This window comes from Erpetoichthys calabaricus, chromosome 4, assembly GCF_900747795.2.
Source record: "Erpetoichthys calabaricus chromosome 4, fErpCal1.3, whole genome shotgun sequence".
Lineage (NCBI taxonomy): Eukaryota > Metazoa > Chordata > Cladistia > Polypteriformes > Polypteridae > Erpetoichthys > Erpetoichthys calabaricus.
Window position 1 is genome coordinate 323,448,087 of NC_041397.2, and position 16,889 is coordinate 323,464,975.

The 16,889-nt window shown below is 42.8% G+C and overlaps 2 protein-coding genes across 3 annotated transcripts in view; both read left to right on the top strand.

Moving 5' to 3' along the window:
* The window catches only part of LOC127527352 (E3 ubiquitin/ISG15 ligase TRIM25-like), a 57,972-nt gene extending 52,313 nt beyond the window's left edge, over positions 1 to 5,659 (top strand). The window contains exons 6-7 of one of the 2 annotated variants that reach the window (XM_051925876.1): positions 1,583 to 1,648; positions 4,578 to 5,659. In XM_051925876.1, the coding sequence (XP_051781836.1) occupies positions 1,583 to 1,648; positions 4,578 to 4,735 (224 nt within the window). In that variant the 3' untranslated portion in view covers positions 4,736 to 5,659. Of the gene's footprint in view, positions 1 to 1,582; positions 2,147 to 4,577 lie in introns of those variants that run through there. The other variant, XM_051925877.1, reaches the window with a different exon arrangement.
* Positions 1 to 16,889, top strand: part of LOC114643530 (protein NLRC5-like) — a 1,801,805-nt gene that overhangs the window by 1,579,511 nt on the left and 205,405 nt on the right. The gene's annotated exons all lie outside the window — the stretch shown is intronic.

Below are 16,889 nucleotides of genomic sequence, written 5' to 3' on the forward strand. Positions count from 1 at the left end.
AGAGTGCAGCATATGATATTATTTATCTGGACTTTCAGAAAGCATTTGCTAAGGTGCCATATGAGAGGTTGGGCATCAGCCTAAAAGCAGTGGGAGTTCAGGGTGTTTGCAGATGGGTGAATTGACAGATAATTTGGAATCTGTTATATCATCATAGAAGGACTTGGACAGCAGACAGGTTTGGGCAGATTTGTGGCAGATGAAATGTAATGTCAGTAAATGTAAAGAATTACACATAGGAAGTAAAAATGTGAGATTTGAATACACAATGGGCTGTCGTAAAATCGAGAGTCCACCTTATGAGAAGGATTTAGGAGTCATAGTGGACTTCCCAATAGTGTTCAGAAGCCATTAAGAAGGCTAACAGAATGTCAGGTTATATAGCACCTTGATGTGTGGAGTACAAGTGCCAGGACGTTCTACTCAGCCTTTATGACACACTGGTTAGGCCTCATCTGGAGTCCTGTGTGCAGTTTTGGTCTCCAGGCCACAAAAAGGACATAGCAGCTCTAGAAAAGGTCCAGAGAAGAGTGACTAGGCTGATTCCAGGTCTACAGGGGGTGAGTTATGAGGAAAGATTAAAAGAGCTGAGCCTTTACAGTTTAATCAAAAGAAAATTAAGAGGTGACATGATTGAAGTGTTTTAAAAGTCCAGTGGATCGAGACTGTTATTTTAAAATGAGTTCATCAAGAACATGGGGACACAGTTGGAAACTTGTTAAGGATAAATTTCACACAAACATCAGGAAGTTTTTCTTTACACAGAACTACAGACACTTGGAATAAGAGACCAAGTAGCGTTGTAGACAGTAGGAATTTTTGGATCTTTCAAAAATCAACTTGATATTATTTTTGAAGAGTTAAATGGATAGGACTGGCAAGCTTTGTTGGGCTGAATGGCCTGTTCTCGTCTAGAGGGTTCTAATGTTCAAAAATACTCCTGTTTTGGCCATTCAAAGCCCAGGTACTTATCAGTTGTGTTTTGTTCAGGGGTTGAACACAATAAAGTCTTTGTTGATGGACCAGTAGGTGTGACACTCATTAAGGTGAATTCCTCACTGTGTTTACTTAAAGTATAAAGAACAGCAGCTGACTCAGAAAAGGCTGGTTTGGCATCTGCTGGATGTACTCAGACTGATACTGGACTCTTTCACCAGAGGCTAAACCAGTTGCACCAGTGTCGCTAAGCTCAAGGCCCGACATCATTGTGCATGTATATCAAGAAGTGGGGTGGTAACGGTAGTAAATTAAACTGGGTCTCCTCCTGGGTTTATACAATATACTTTTAAACTTCGTCTTACAGGACGTGCCACCAAAACCAAGCTGACCAACTGCACACAAAATAAAGTGACCAATCAGATTGCTTATAGGACGTGACACTCACACATTCAAATAGGCAAACTATAAAAAAATGTTATGATACTTCTTTTTTGCTGTTGAAGCAGCGTTTTTTGTGTTTTAACTGTCATTTATTGTTTTGTTTTAACTGTAATGTATGAATAATATGTATTTAAGAATGTGACTAACATTACACAGTGTGTTCCTCACAGTTTCCATTCTTCTCTTTTCTTTTTATCTTCAGGTTTTGCAAGTGCAATTCTCACCCTACAGCCCCCTGAACCTCTGAGCATAGAGGAGTTTTTACAATGTGAGTGTGAGCTTTAACTGAATGGATCAATAGATAGAAAGCATTTCTCTTTTAATATTTCAAGACAGATTTACGATAAGAAAGTGTAACCAGCAGAAAGTGCATTGTGAGTGTTAATGGTGGTCCTGTGACTGTTTATGGGAAACAGAAATACAGAAACACCAAAGCAGCCTGTTGGACTTGAGTCTCTTAAGTGTAAACTGAATTGTGAAAGAAATTATTATTTTGTATATATATGTTTTTTATAATTCTATATCTGGATGTAAAGGTGCAGGTGTATATTTCTATATGTGTTTCTTCTGAGGTAGAAGAGAAGCTGCCAGAAGACAACTCACATCGCTTCTTCCAATCATCACCATATTTTAAAGCCATATCTACATTCAGTTCATCACCACTAAAACCTGTTTTCTCTTTTCAAAACAGGAATTAAACAAAGATCTCTGGATCGAGCCCCCTCTTCCATTGTTCTTACTTTATCTATTTTAGCAACCAATTTATGGCTTTAATGAAAAAGAAAATGTATTTGAATGGAGATCCAAAAAAGAAAAAACATATTTTAAATATCTAGATAGCCCCACTGTTACTTGCTGATGCAGAAACCTTGCTTGGTTGCTCCAGAATATGCTATACTTTCAGAACCAGAATCAGAATATCTTTATTGTCATCAAAATATCTTTATCTTTATTGTCATTGTAACAAATACAACGAAATTAGGTGCAGTCCCTGTGGTGACAAAATATAAATATACTGGCTGATAGTCTTTCAGGCAGGTTATGGGCAAATTTTTTGGTAAAGGGAGTCACCACTACGACACTCAGGGACACATAATGTTGCACAAACTCCCCCAGCAACATGCAATCTGAAGTGCTGGTTGAACCCCAAATTTGACCACCTTTACTGGTGAGTCCTGACGCATCCAACTTTTAGCTGCATTTTATATATATATATATATATATATATATATATATATATATATATATATATATATATATATATATAGTGAGATTTTTGACACCCTGACAACACCTCAGTTACACTATGTGCTGAAACTCTGGTAATGCAGGCAGAGATTGCTTGTCCATCACTAAGGAAACTGCAGGTTCACAGCCCCGCCGCATTAATGCACCTGTCGCCCAATGGTGATGCAGGGAACAGTCCAACCCATCCACTGACCTGGTCCTGTCACTGCTCATTTTCTGTGTCTGTGTGTATTAAAGTGGCGGTCCTATTTAAATTTTAAATGTAACTGTTCCTGGTTTGATTGGAATTAAGTTGGGTTTCTTAAAGCCTTTGGACTCACCATCTTCTCTTGGGTGCAAGACAGTGATTCACGTGTCACAATACAGGTATACTCAATAAAATATATACATATATACATTTTTACACATATGTATTTTCATACACAAATTGTTTTATATTACAAAGGGCAAGTGCTGGCCTTGTGTAAAACATATCAAATGTCTGATCATGTAATATGATGTTTGCCTTAAGGTTTTACATTTTCTCAGTCATTTCAGCATCTAAATAAACCAAAAGAATCTACTAGCCTGAGTGAGCCAAGACAAATGAGTTCTCTTGACTCCAATAAATAAGTTAAATGAAATCTATTGAATAAAATAAACATATACAGAATCACTTTACAGAGCTGTGATGGTTGGCCATCATGGCTGTGGCGGGTTTACATCAAAGTGTTTTTTATGCAACATTGTCAAACCAGTTTAATCCAGTTCAGGCTGCATTGTGCCTAAGTCAGGTGCTCACACAGCCACAACCACACAAGGCCAATTCAGAGTCGCCAATTAACCCAACATGCACGTCTGTGGAATGTGTGAAGAACACCAGGAGTGACACGAGGAGAACATGCAGACCTCACAAAAACAACACAACACTGAATTTAAAGTTGTGAAGCTCAGTCGTGAGGCCGCAGCTCCACCCTTTGTCCATCATGCTGTCCTGAACAGAGTTTTGCCAGTTCAGTTCCTCTTCTTCACATTTCTTATTATTTTGAATCTGTGTCTTTTGATTTTAAAGTTCATTTCTACTGAGTGAATCATCTCCTTTACTGACTGAGCAGCTTCAGCTCACTCCATGATAATTTTCTTCATGAACTTCATATCTTTCAGCACTCAACGGCCGTCTTCTCTACTGGCCAGTAAATCATTGAGCTGTCGGTCACGAGTTCTATGACAATTCATCACAAACATTTCATTCTCAGGCAGTTCTTGTTTCATTTTTATTTTTTATCTTCATATTCGGGGTGGCACGGTGGTGTAGTGGGTAGCGCTGCTGCCTCGCAGTTAGGAGACCCGTCTGGGTTCGCTTCCCGGGTCTTCCCTGTGTGGAGTTTGCATGTTCTCCTCATGTCTGCGTGGGTTTCCTCCCACAGTCCAAAGACATGCAGGTGTAGGTGCATTGGCAACCCTAAATTGTCCCGTGTGTGTGCTTGGTGTGTGTGTGTGTGTGCTCTGAGGTAGGCTGGCGCCGGGGTTTGTTTCCTGCCTTGCGCCCTGTGTTGGCTGGGGTTGGCTGCAGCAGACCCCCTGTGACCCTGTAGATAGGATATAGTGGGTTGGATAATGGATGGATGGATGGATGGATAATGGATGGATGGATCTTCATATTCCATGTAGCCCTGATCTGTGGGGTGACACCTAAATGTTTAGTTGGCCACTGAAAATCGAAGAATAAAAGACTGGGAATTGAAGGAGCAGAACGAGAATCAGGGGTTTATTGTGAGGAAAGAAAAAATCAATTTGGTGATGAAGTGTGACAGGGGATTGATTTTAAATGAAAGATATAGACAGTGACAATAAAAAGTGTAATTTAATAAAACCAGTGGTCAGTGTGGACAGTCCATTTGAAATCTGACCTTGACAGTGACCTTATGGCATTTATCACAATTCCAGAATTTTATTTTCAATTCCCACAGATTCTGTCCAATCAAATGAGCTCGTTACTGTCGACGGCACACATCTAACTCTTGTCAGAGCAGCTCCTGATTGGCTCTTGTTAATTGTCTGCATTGTGCTCCGCCCCCAGTCCCATTACACAGATTTCCTCCCAGTCATTTTCATTTCTCCCCTTTGAAACTTCTGTCCACTCACACTGGACATCAACACGGCACACAGAGACCTCCGTCTGTCTGAAGGGGACAAGAAGGTGACGCTTGATGGGACAGAGATTGAATATCCTTATCATCCTGACAGATTTGACTACTGGGAACAAGTTTTGTGCATTAACACTAAAGTGTTTCTCAATGGTGCCTTTAGTTATAAGGTGCCACCTAATGGCCAACTTCAGTATTGCAACTTTAATATTAATATTTGTGTAAGATTTGCAACGTGATTTTCCTTTATGTGTAATTTGAGAACTAAGAATAGATCTACTTTATTTTTTATTGTAGACCACACACCCACACTGTCATATGTACAGTTATATCTGCAAATTAAAGGTTTGGATTTGAAATCTACCTTCCAAGTGTTTTAATGGACACTCTACTGTGAATGCCAACTATTCCTGCACAACCAGAAGAAGTCGTTTAGTTGTTTCTCTATTTCAGACACCATCTGACCACTGACCTGTACCCACCACTGGTCACTTGATGCCCCCACAAGTGCAGGTCCTCTTTTTGTTTGTACTTTGGGGTCAAAATGGATTTTACAGGATGGGAGGAGAGGCAGCACCTCTGTGAGTGAATTTGGGGAGGAAAATGCAGGTCAAGTGTGGCTATCAGGGTCTCCATTATTATTCAGTTTGGGATATTGTTGGTTTTTGTTTAATCATCTGACACACACTTGACATGGGTGCAAGTGTGTGTGGGCCTTGCAGTGGACTGGCACCCTCTCCAGAGTTGGCCCATGCCTTTTCTACAACCGTGAAATAGAAAAGCATATAAAAAAGAGAATACCAGTCTGACCAGCAGGGGTCACTGTTGATTCACAACTACATGTCCTTCAGGCTGACGCACCAACAAAGTGTGATTAAAAATAATGGCATAATTGTTTAATACAAATTACATAAAACTGACATAAAATGTGAGTAAGACTTTGGTTTCTTTTCCCAGCATTTTTGTCTAACATGGCTATGAGTACAACAGTAAGACTGCTTTTTGTTTTGGCCAAGGACAACTGCATAAGAATGGTAATACTCAATGTTCCTGAATCACTGGAGGAACTCGTCAATGAGGCCAAAAAGGCTTGGAAAGAAACATTAGGCCACAATACAAGAACCAAGTTTTTGGCAACATACTTGAGAAGTTAAGCCCTGTTAATGAAATGGATAACCTACATATTGTTAAGGTAATTAAGCTGCACACTGATTCAATAACAACCTTTCATTCTGTAGAAAATGTTTCACACTCAGGAAACAACAAAAATGAAGTCTCCCTCCCTCTCTCTCTAAATTCTGATGAGACAGCACTTTTAACCTGCTGATCAACAGAATCCATGACATTAAGAACAGAACAGTGGCCAAGAGAGTTCCTTGTCCCATGCTTCTCATATAAAATGGAGATTGACTTCAGAAAGGAAACACAGAATACAAAATAAAGAAACCTAGACTGACTGTCAACTCAAGGATGCTGTCAGGAGTTTTAGACAGACTGGCTGCAGAATATTATAAAAAATACAGCTGACCCTAAAGGTGTTGACTTCTCTGAAGTAGCCGAGGCTTTCATTAAAAATCCCTTACCCTTACCTTATGGAGCCTGGGTGTTCCAATGGGTGCTACAGCTGGAAACAAAGGCTCAAGTATGAGGGACGTTCAAAAACGTCCCCCACTTTTTTTTTAACTCTATGTATTAAGAATTTCAAAAACAAATGACATCTCTTTTATTCATAGTCACCTTCATTTGTGAAGCAATTTTCCCAGCATTGTACCAACTTTTTAATGCCCAATTACTACTTCTCCCACCTTCACCATTTCCAAGGAAAATATAAAAGTACAGAAACTTTTTGAGTGTTGCTCATATATGATGACTAACTACTGAACACAGCTAAGAGCATATGGGGCTCCAGAAGTTGTAATTAATTCACTCAAAGTAAAGGCTGCAGAGGATTCCATTCCTACAAAGAAAATAAAAAGACCAAAGTGAGCTGTGGCCAACTATTAATCATGTCTTCCAACTGGCGAGTCTCCAAATAAAACATGAGAATACTGACTTTGACAGAAGTGAAAAAAAATAGATAATAGCTAAATCCTAAGAGAAAAAATGGAACATACATTTGCATATCGAAGAGAAGAAGCGGTGAATCAGCAGCCCAGAGCAGAGAAGGATATGACCTGATGGCCTGATGGTTGTTTCATGTACTGTATAGGACGTGTGCTTATCTGCATAAGTGTTAAAGGGGGAGACGTTTGAACCTTCTTTCTTTGAATTAAACTCCTGAAGTATTGGTCCATTAGTTTATTTCTATTCACACTTTAAAACACTGACCCTTTAGTAAAGTGTTGCTGTGTTTTCCTTTTCTATCTTTGCACTTTACCTTAATGCTGAGATTTTGAGGGTCAGCTCTTCTTGAAGTGAAGTTCATGTCACAGCTAGACTGGTACACCACTGATCTAACAGAGATCATCAAAAGCAAGGCAGGAGTAGTCCGATTCAAGAGCAGCCAGATGATGAAGGATCTGAATGGGGTGGGTTTCATTTGCCTTATTTAGTGGCTGAAAGTGTGATCCAGCCATTGATTCATTTTATTGCTGGTTATTTATGTTTGATTTTATTTCATTTTTCATTCAGGCTGTCTAAATTATCATTTGAAGAGAGTTTATTTTGAAATCCCTTATCATATACCCGGGGGAAGACATTCACCACCTGATTAAGGGAAAATAGTTGTTGTCACAATGTATGAGTTCAGCTAGTAAGTAAAACAGACCAAGTGTGAGAGAAGTGATAGAACTTGCTTCTTTGTTTTTATAATATTTAAACAATGACAAAAAAATCAGACTGAATGGAGATTTACTGATTTTGACTGTGACAAGGTAAAGCAAACACACTTCAGACTGCAATCTGGAGCATCTGTCAGTCCTCTGTCTGTTTAGAATACAGAATGCATGGTATGCCATAATAAACGAATGTTGACTGAACAGAAACATTGTGGTGAACACAACTGGCCAGATTCAGATGAAGACTTGGGGATATAAACAAGTGTTTATGGCAAACAGAATTATAGAATACTTTAATGATCTCTGCTCTGTGAGACTAGCTTAAGAACGCTGCAATTTTAAAATAGGTTGGCCCAATATTTATTCCACCTAGCTATCAAAACAATTTGAATTGTTCACTTCAGATTGAAAAAAATATATACTCCTTTATAGGAGAACATATTGGCCTAAATTGCACAGATGTTTTATTTTTATTGAAGGTAATTTACCAAAACTCTGACTAAATTATGTCTTTAGCTATTTTTCAGTGCATATTCACCTTAGGTAAAATAGGATAGAATTTAGTCATAGGACTGCTTGCCTGGGAATAAAGCAGCCCATGATCAATGAATATTAATTAAATTAGAACATTTGAACATTTAATTAATTAATTAATTAATTAATTAATTAATTAATTAATTAATTAATTAAAGTCTGTTGAACTTGCAATTAATAAATGCCACCAGTGGACCACCGCAGGGCCACCAGCTGTAATAGTGGTCAGCTAGCCACTGGAGGACCTTTGTTAACCCACTGGATGGTTACCACTAGTGTTCTAGCAGCCGCAGGCTTCTGATGGGCTCTTACTACTAACTATCAATAGTGGGCCACCGGCAGAAAACTTTGAAAATTCGGCTTGCTGTCCCCAGCCGCGGCCTCCCCAGCGCTGTCAGTCTACTGACAATCTGCTGAGAGGTAGCGTGCCACCTCTAAACAGACAGAGGACTGACAGATGCTTGTTTACTGGGGCACCACCCTTATCACAGGCTGTATTGTAATATCACAATTATTTCATATATGATTGTATACTTTTTCTGTTACCTCTTGATGGACCCCCCCTATTATTTGCCATTCTTCATATAGTTGTGGTTACATTTTTTTTATGCTCAAGTGTTCTGCAGAGCAAAACAATGAGAAGACAGAGGCACCAGAATCAGCATCTATCTGGACTGTCTGGGTGGAACTCTTTGTCATTTTACAGCGTCACAGAGAATATGACCCTCCTACACAGGTTCCAAGCCACCTTCACTGAGCCTCTCTATCCAGCTTTTAAACTTGGACTTTTCTCCAGTCTGAACATTTCCTAGCTGAATTAGCTGCATATCAGGGAATCTCCTTGAATGGTTAATTTTTTTTATAAATTTTTGCCTCTAGACATATATTAATAATTATTCTCGTTATGGGTTTATTTTACTGAGATGCCATTTTGTTTATAATTGGGTGTCACCATTTTGAGTGACTGTTGCTAAGACACTGGTCCCAGATGCTTGGCCATGCTCTAGCAGAAGTAATATCATTGTGACTTCACCATTGTGACTTTTTAAAAGCCAGGACTGTTATAGCAAGCATTTTGACTATGGGTGTATTTAGAATCTTCTGGGTTTGACTTTGTTATATTTTCAGTTCAGTTTATCTCCTGATTCCTTTTTTACAAGGTTCTTATTGTTACATGGAAGTTTGGCTTAATAAAAAAGCAGATGGGCTTTGCCTGCACTGTAACCCAGCTGAAGTGCTAGCTTTTTGCTCAAAGGTGTTCTTATATTCTCAAACTATGGGGCTATTGTTACAGTTTTAGTAACTTTTGTAAAGAAAAAGAGTAAGCAGTGTCACCTTATCAGGAAAGGGATCAGTAAGTGCTGTCCTCATATTGGTTGAGGGTGATAGGCAGACAATACTGGGCCTTGAAGGTTGCGAGAAGCTGCGGCTAATCAAGTCAATATAATTGACTGCACTCAAGTGAAACCTTACCTGAAAAACAGAGCGATCCAAGAGTAGCAAATATACAAGAGCTAATAAGCAAATACGGGAAAGTATTTAAAGGCATTGGACACACCCCTGGTCAGTACAAGATTCATCTCTAGGATAATGTTGTGTACCCCATTTCCACGCTCACTTTGAGATGTATGAACACTAAAGTTGCCATAAAGCCATGCACATTTTCATGGCAGCCTCATACTCATGCGTACACGTTTCTGCTCGGATTTGCAAACTGGCGGCACCCATCGTCAAAGCAGTGCTACTGTTTCTGTTTGGGGGACCACCACCACATGATCAAAGCACCGTGATGTCCCTACATTGATGGATTGAAGGGCAGAGGTCCACATGACCATCCTCATCTAATTAATTCACGTGAAAGCTTAAAACCATGAGGACTGATTGAGATCATTTATGTTAGGTAGAATGCCTAGAGGGGGCTGGCCAGGTGGTCTTGTGGCCTCGGAACCCTTGCAGATTTTGTTTTTCTTCTCCAGCAAGACTTTTTATTTGTTTGTTCTGTCCTCCCTGACCATCAGACCTTACTTTTATTATGTTAATAAGTATTGCCTAATTTTATTCTTATTTTTTTTCTTTCTTCATCCTGTAAAGCACTTTGAGCTACATCATTTGTATGAAAATGTGCTATAGAAATAAATGTTGTTGTTGTAAACAACTTGATTAAAGTGGAAATTTCAAGATTAAAGTCAACATTTTGACTTTAATCTCAACATTAACCTTTTTTTCTTCACCGTGTCCCTATTTTTTTCTCTCTGTGGCCATAATATACTTGTGTATTATTCCACCGCTGTATGACTTAGAGGTTGGGAGCATGCGCTGATAGTGTGTTGCTGCACCCACCACATGACGAACCATCTGGATTGGGACCCAAGTGAGGTGGGCGACACCTTAGCACCAAACTGAACAGTGTGAGGTTTTTAATGGTGCCTGGAGTGCCAGTCCTGCCACCAACCCCTAAGTCCTCCCTGTAAATTGGAAGATCTGCTTGCTAAAGCTTTTAACAGACAGAAGTTTGAGGTGTCAAATGAAAATCTTCACAAAACAACTGCAATTAACATTGGAAATCTGTGGTCTTTTCTGTAAAAACCAAGAGAAAGTTAATCTGCACCGACTGCTCAGCCATCTCACATAAAAGCTCCGTTCTGAAAGAAGTTGTGCATGTAGAATAATCAATGGAATTACAACGTTCTGCTTCAAATAAAAAAAATGTAATGTTTGATGACACACTTTAAACAAGATATGGTCTAAAACTATGCATGGGTTACAAGGTTGTTATGGTAAAAGACACTTTAAAATATATATTTTTTTATTTTTGAATGTCTTCTTCTGATATCATTAGCCTTATTTAAACAATCATCATACTACTCATAAATGTTGTAAGCTGTAAATAACACACTTTAAGGAACAAAAAACTCATCAACCATCAATTTATTCTTTTGTATACATATTTTAACAATTATAGTCGTGATATGAGTGTGTATTCAAATAAATATGAAGTGAAGACTTGCCCTGTATTCCTCCATAGACTTTAATTCCCAGCTTCAAAATGTAGTCTGGATGGTTATACTATTGTACTATATTGTACAGAGGGGGCTGGGTGGTCTCGTGGCCTCGGACCCCCTGCAGATTTTATTTTTTTTTCTCCAGCCGTCTGGAGTTTTTTTTGTTTTTTCTGTCCCCCCCCGGCCATTGGACCTTACTCTTATTCTATGTTAATTAGTGTTGTCTTATTCTAATTCTTATTTTGTCTTTTTTTCTCTTTTCTTCACCATGTAAAGCACTTTGAGCTACATTATTTGTATGAAAATGTGCTCTAGAAATAAATGTTGTTGTTGTTGTTGTTGGAGGTTTTAATAGAATTAGCCTTAGAGTAAGTGATAGGAACGGAGTTGTGGCACTGAGGCTAGTAATCTGCACTGGCAATTGGAAGGCTGCCGGTTCGAATCCCGTAAATGCCAGTAGGGACTCTGCTCTGTTCCCCTCCTTTAACCGCCACCTTATCGTGGTGGAGGGGTTTGCGTGTCCCAATGATCCTAGGAGCTCTGTTGTCCGGGGCTTTATGCCCCTGGTAGGGCCACCCAAGGCAAACTGGTCCTAGGTGAGGAATGAGACAAAGAGCGGTTAAACAAACCTCCTATGATGAAAGACAACTTTGGATGGCGTTTTCCCTTGCCCGGACGCGGGTCACCAGGGCCCCCCTCTGGAGCCAGGCCTGGAGGTGGGGCTCGATGGCGAGCGCCTGATGGCCGGGCTTGCACCCAATGGGGCTCGGCCGGGCACAGCCCGAAGAGGCAACGTGGGTCCCCCTTCCCATGGGCTCACCACCTATGGGAGGGGCCAAGGAGGTCGGGTGCAGTGTGAGTTGGGTAGTGGCCGAAGGCGGGGACCTTGGCGGTCCGATCCTCGGCTACAGAAGCTGGCTCTTGGGACATGGAATGTCACCTCTCTGAAGAGGAAGGAGCCTGAGCTAGTGCGCGAGGTTGAGGGGTTCCGGCTAGATATAGTCGGGCTCACCTCAACGCACAGCTTGGACTCTGGAACCAATCTCCTTGAGAGGGGCTGGACTCTCTTCCACTCTGGAGTTGCCCCCGGTGAGAGGCGCTGAGTGGGTGTGGGTATACTTATTGCCCCCTGACTTGGAGCCTGTACATTGGGGTTTACCCCAGTGGACGAGAGGGTAGCCTCCCTCCGCCTTCGGGTGGTGGGCGGGTCCTAACTGTTGTTTGTGCGTATGCACCGAACAGCAGTTCAGAGTACCAACCCTTTTTGGAGTCCCTACCAACCCTTTTTGGAGTCCCTGGAGGGGGTGCTAGCGGGCATACCTTCTGGGGACTCCCTCGTTCTGCTGGGAGACTTCAATGCTCACGTGGGCAATGACAGTGAGACCTGGAAGGGCGTGATTGGGAGGAATGGCCCCCCCGATCTGAACCCGAGCGGTGTTTTGTTATTGGACTTCTGTGCTCATCACGGATTGTCCATAACGAACACCATGTTCAAGCATAGGGGTGCTCATATGTGCACTTGGCACCAGGACACCCTAGGCCTCAGCTAGATGATCGACTTTGTGGTCGTGTCGTCGGACTTGCGGCCACATGTCTTGGACACTCGGGTGAAGAGAGGGGCGGAGCTGTCAACTGATCACCACCTGGTGGTGAGTTGGCTTCGATGGTGGGGGAGGATGCCGGTCAAGCATGGTAGGCCCAAACGTGTTGTGAGGGTCTGCTGGGAACGTCTGGCAGAGCCCCCTGTCAGAAGTAGCTTCAACTCCCACCTCCGGCAGAACTTCGACCACGTCCCGAGGGAGGTGGGGGACATTGAGTCCAAATGGGCCATGTTTCGTGCCTCTATTGTTGAGGCGGCTGACCGGAGCTGTGGCCGTAAGGTAGTCAGTGCCTGTCGTGGTGGCAATCCCCGAACCCGTTGGTGGACACCAGCGGTGAGGGATGCTGTCAAGCTGAAGAAGGAGTCCTACCGGTCCCCTTTGTCCTGTGGGACACTGGAGGCAGCTGATAGGTACCGGCAGGCCAAACGGAATGCGGCTTTGGCGGTTGCTGAGGCAAAAACTCGGGCGTGGGAGGAGTTTGGGGAGGCCATGGAGAACGACTTTTGGACGGCTTCGAGGAGATTCTGGTCCACCATCCGGTGTCTCAGGAAGGGGAAGCAGTGCAGTGTCAACACTGTATATGGTGGGGATGGTGCTGACCTCGACTCGGGACATTGTGGGTTGGTGGGGGGAGTACTTCGAAGACCTCCTCAATCCCACTAACATGCCTTCCAATGAGGAAGCAGAGCCTGGGGACTCGGAGGTGGGTTCCCCCACCTCTGGGACTGAGGTCACCAAGGTGGTCAAAAAACTCCTTGGTGGCAGGGCCCCGGGGGTGGATGAGATACGCCCGGAGTTCCTCAAGGCTCTGGAAGTTGTAGGACTGTCTTGGTTGACAAGTCTCTGCAACATCGCATGGACATCAGGGACAGTGCCTCTGGATTGGCAGACCGGGGTGGTGGTCCCCCTCTTTAAGAAGGGGGACCGGAGGGTGTGTTCCAACTACAGAGGGATCACACTCCTCAGCCTCCCTGGTATAAGTATATTCGGGGGTTCTGGAGAGGAGCGTCCGTCGGATAGTCGAACCTCGGTTTCAGGAGGAACAGTGTGATTTTCGTCCTGGTCGCGGAACAGTGGACCAGCTCTACACCCTTAGTAGGGTCCTGGAGGGTGCATGGGAGTTTGCCCAATCAGTCTACATGTGTTTTGTGGACTTGGAAAAGGCGTTCGACCGTGTCCCTCGGGGAATCCTGTGGGGGGTACTCCGAGAGTATGGGGTACCGGACCCCCTGATAAGGGCTGTTTGGTCCCTGTATGATCGGTGCCAGAGCTTGGTCCGCATTGCCGGCAGTAAGTCGAAACCGTTTCCAGTGAGAGTTGGACTCTGCCAGGGCTGCCCTTTGTCACCGATTCTGTTCATAACTTTTATGGACAGAATTTATAGGCGCAGCCAGGGTGCTGAGGAGGTCCAGTTTGGTGGACTCAGGATTGGGTCACTGCTTTTTGCAGATGATGTTGTCCTATTTGCTTCATCAGGCCGTGATCTTCAGCTTTCTCTGGATCGGTTCGCAGCTGAGTGTGAAGTGGCAGGGATGGGAATCAGCACCTCCAAATCCGAGACCATGGTCCTCAAACGGAAAAGGGTGGAGTGCCCTCTCAGGGTTGGTAGCAAGATCCTTTCCCAAGTGGAGGAGTTCAAGTATCTCGGGATCTTGTTCACGAGTGAGGGAAGAATGGAGCATGAGATCGACAGGTGGATCGCTGCGGCATCCGCAGTAATGTGGGCTCTGCATCGGTCTGTCGTGGTGAATTTTATCAGTCGATCTATGTTCCTACCCTCACCTATGGTCATGAGCTATGGGTAGTGACTGAAAGAACGAGATCGCGAATACAAGCTGCTGAAATGAGTTTTCTCCGCAGGGTGTCTGGGCTCTCCCTTAAAGATAGGGTGAGAAGCTCAGTCATCCAGGAGGGTCTCAGAGTAGAGCCGCTGCTCCTCCGCATCGAGAGGAGTCAGATGAGGTGGCTCAGGCATCTGATCAGGATGCCTCCTGGACGCCTCCCTGGTGAGGTGTTCCGGGCACGTGTAACCAGGTGGAGGCCCCGGGGAAGACCCAGGACACGCTGGAGGGACTATGTCTCTCGGCTGGCCTGGGAACGGCTTGGGATTCTCCCGGAAGAGCTAGAAGAAGTGGCCGGGGAGAGGGAAGTCTGGGCATCTCTGCTCAAGCTGCTGCCCCCGCGACCCGACCTCGGATAAGCGGAAGACAATGGATGGATGGATGGATGGATGGGTAAGTGATAGGAAGGGACAGTTTTGAAGGCTACTGCTTCATTGAAACAGAATTCTGTCCTTCCCACTTGCTGTCTCTGTAGAGTCGGTTACTAGAGTGCAGATTTTCTCTTTGTCAAGAATAATATGGCCTATGGCAGTGAGAAATGATTAACAAAGTTGGACCATGAAGCACAGCTGGACAGTAGAGAGTTGAGAATGATCGGGTAGATCAGGTAGATATGTTGAGCGTCACGGAGTGAGAGGAAGATAAGAAGATAAGAGCTGAATTAAGAAAAAGTGTAGAGGTAATAAGTGTTGAACAAAGTAAAGTGGTGTGGGCTTGCAGAGTGAAATGTGAAGGATGACTGGGTGAAGAGGGGCACTAAGACGGAGGTCAAGGAAATGGGGCCAACTGGGTCATGGGATTTGTTAAGGATACTCTGGTTTTCCAGTTTAGGTTAACTGAACTAAAGTGTCAGAAAGGGTCAGGGTTTACATGAGTGTGAAGGATGTTTCCTGCCTTGTATTTGATCCTCCCAGGACAGGCAGGAGAATCTGGCAAATCTATCATTGCAATTAGTAAGCTGGAAAAATGAATGGACAACAAGCAAGGAGTTTGAACGTTACAATGTTAACTACAATCATAAGGATTTTTAAATTTAGTCACCCCATTTCATTTACTGTACTCTGCCCTGTGTGTCACAATTTATCAATACTTGGTGCATGGCAGCGGCCAATCCCAGTCAGCAGTCAGAATCAAATTAAATTACACGATCAAACCAAAACCATGATATTTGAGACTTGCTGGTAAATCTGACAGCATGTCTTTATACTGTGTGAAAACAGTGGAGTTCCTGGACAAAAGTGAAGAAAACACATTAGGCCCTCAGAGAAATCAGACTGGTGTTGTGAGGCTGTGCCATTACTGTGATAAGGGTAACAACTGATGATATGGCGCAGGGAAGTAAGACAGGGACTTGCACCAGACAGTTTACAACTGCTATAGTCAGCAGCAATGTTGATACCACAAATATTTTTTTATTATAAAATGTAAATGTAAAATTAATGCCTTTTTAAATGTCAATTCCAGACTTGTGTCTTCCTTTTGTAATTGAGCGAAAGCAGGTTTTGTAGAATTTTGCATACTCTGACTTGATGAAGACTTGTTATAGTCAGAAGAAGATGAAGGAACAGAGTCATCAGGTTTGTTATGCTCTGATATTGATTAAAAGAGTTCCTCCAGTTTTCCGGGAGGTGACTCCTTTCCAACCTCACAATTTAAATCAGGTTCCATCTTCTAAGTTGTCTTTTGAATATTCTTCAGATGTCACAAGTCCCTCCATGATTTGTTCAGATTTTATTTCTCTCTTTTGCATTACAGACTGTATAGACAGCATGACGAAGTTTCTTGAAGTTGATCTACTCTTTAACTTAAATATTTCTTAATAAATGTGGTTCTCTTAGCATATCAAGCTATATTTGGGGATAACATGAGTTACATTTTACCTTCTACTAACCACTATATGTAGTACCAGAATGAATGCTCTTCTGAATGAGTTTTTTGTTTTTTAGGGATACCTGGTCACAAACCTTTACTTGACAGTGTTTCCCTCTGTGTTGGCGGCCAGTTTGCAGTTTTGAATTTCCATGATCACAATTGCGTGTCTCCTGGTCTTGCTGTAACACAGTAATATCTATGAGTTTATTTTTCTGGGCTTTTGACCAAAATGGAGCAATAACACCTCTGTATGTGGTAATCTACTTACAAAGCCCATGATTTCATTCCAGTCCCTGTTCTTGTTCTGCACATATACAGTGTCACACACATGTGAGTAGGAAGGAGCTGTATGGACCAACGGAATGCAATTCCATGCCAGGCCAGGGGGTGGCAGAGTGCACTAAACCTTCTTCTGTTGCCTCTGCAGTCCAAACACAGGAAAACCTGCCTGATTCACCCTCGATGGCATCACTTCCGGTTCTGCCAGGTCACTTCCAGTTCCGGCCTT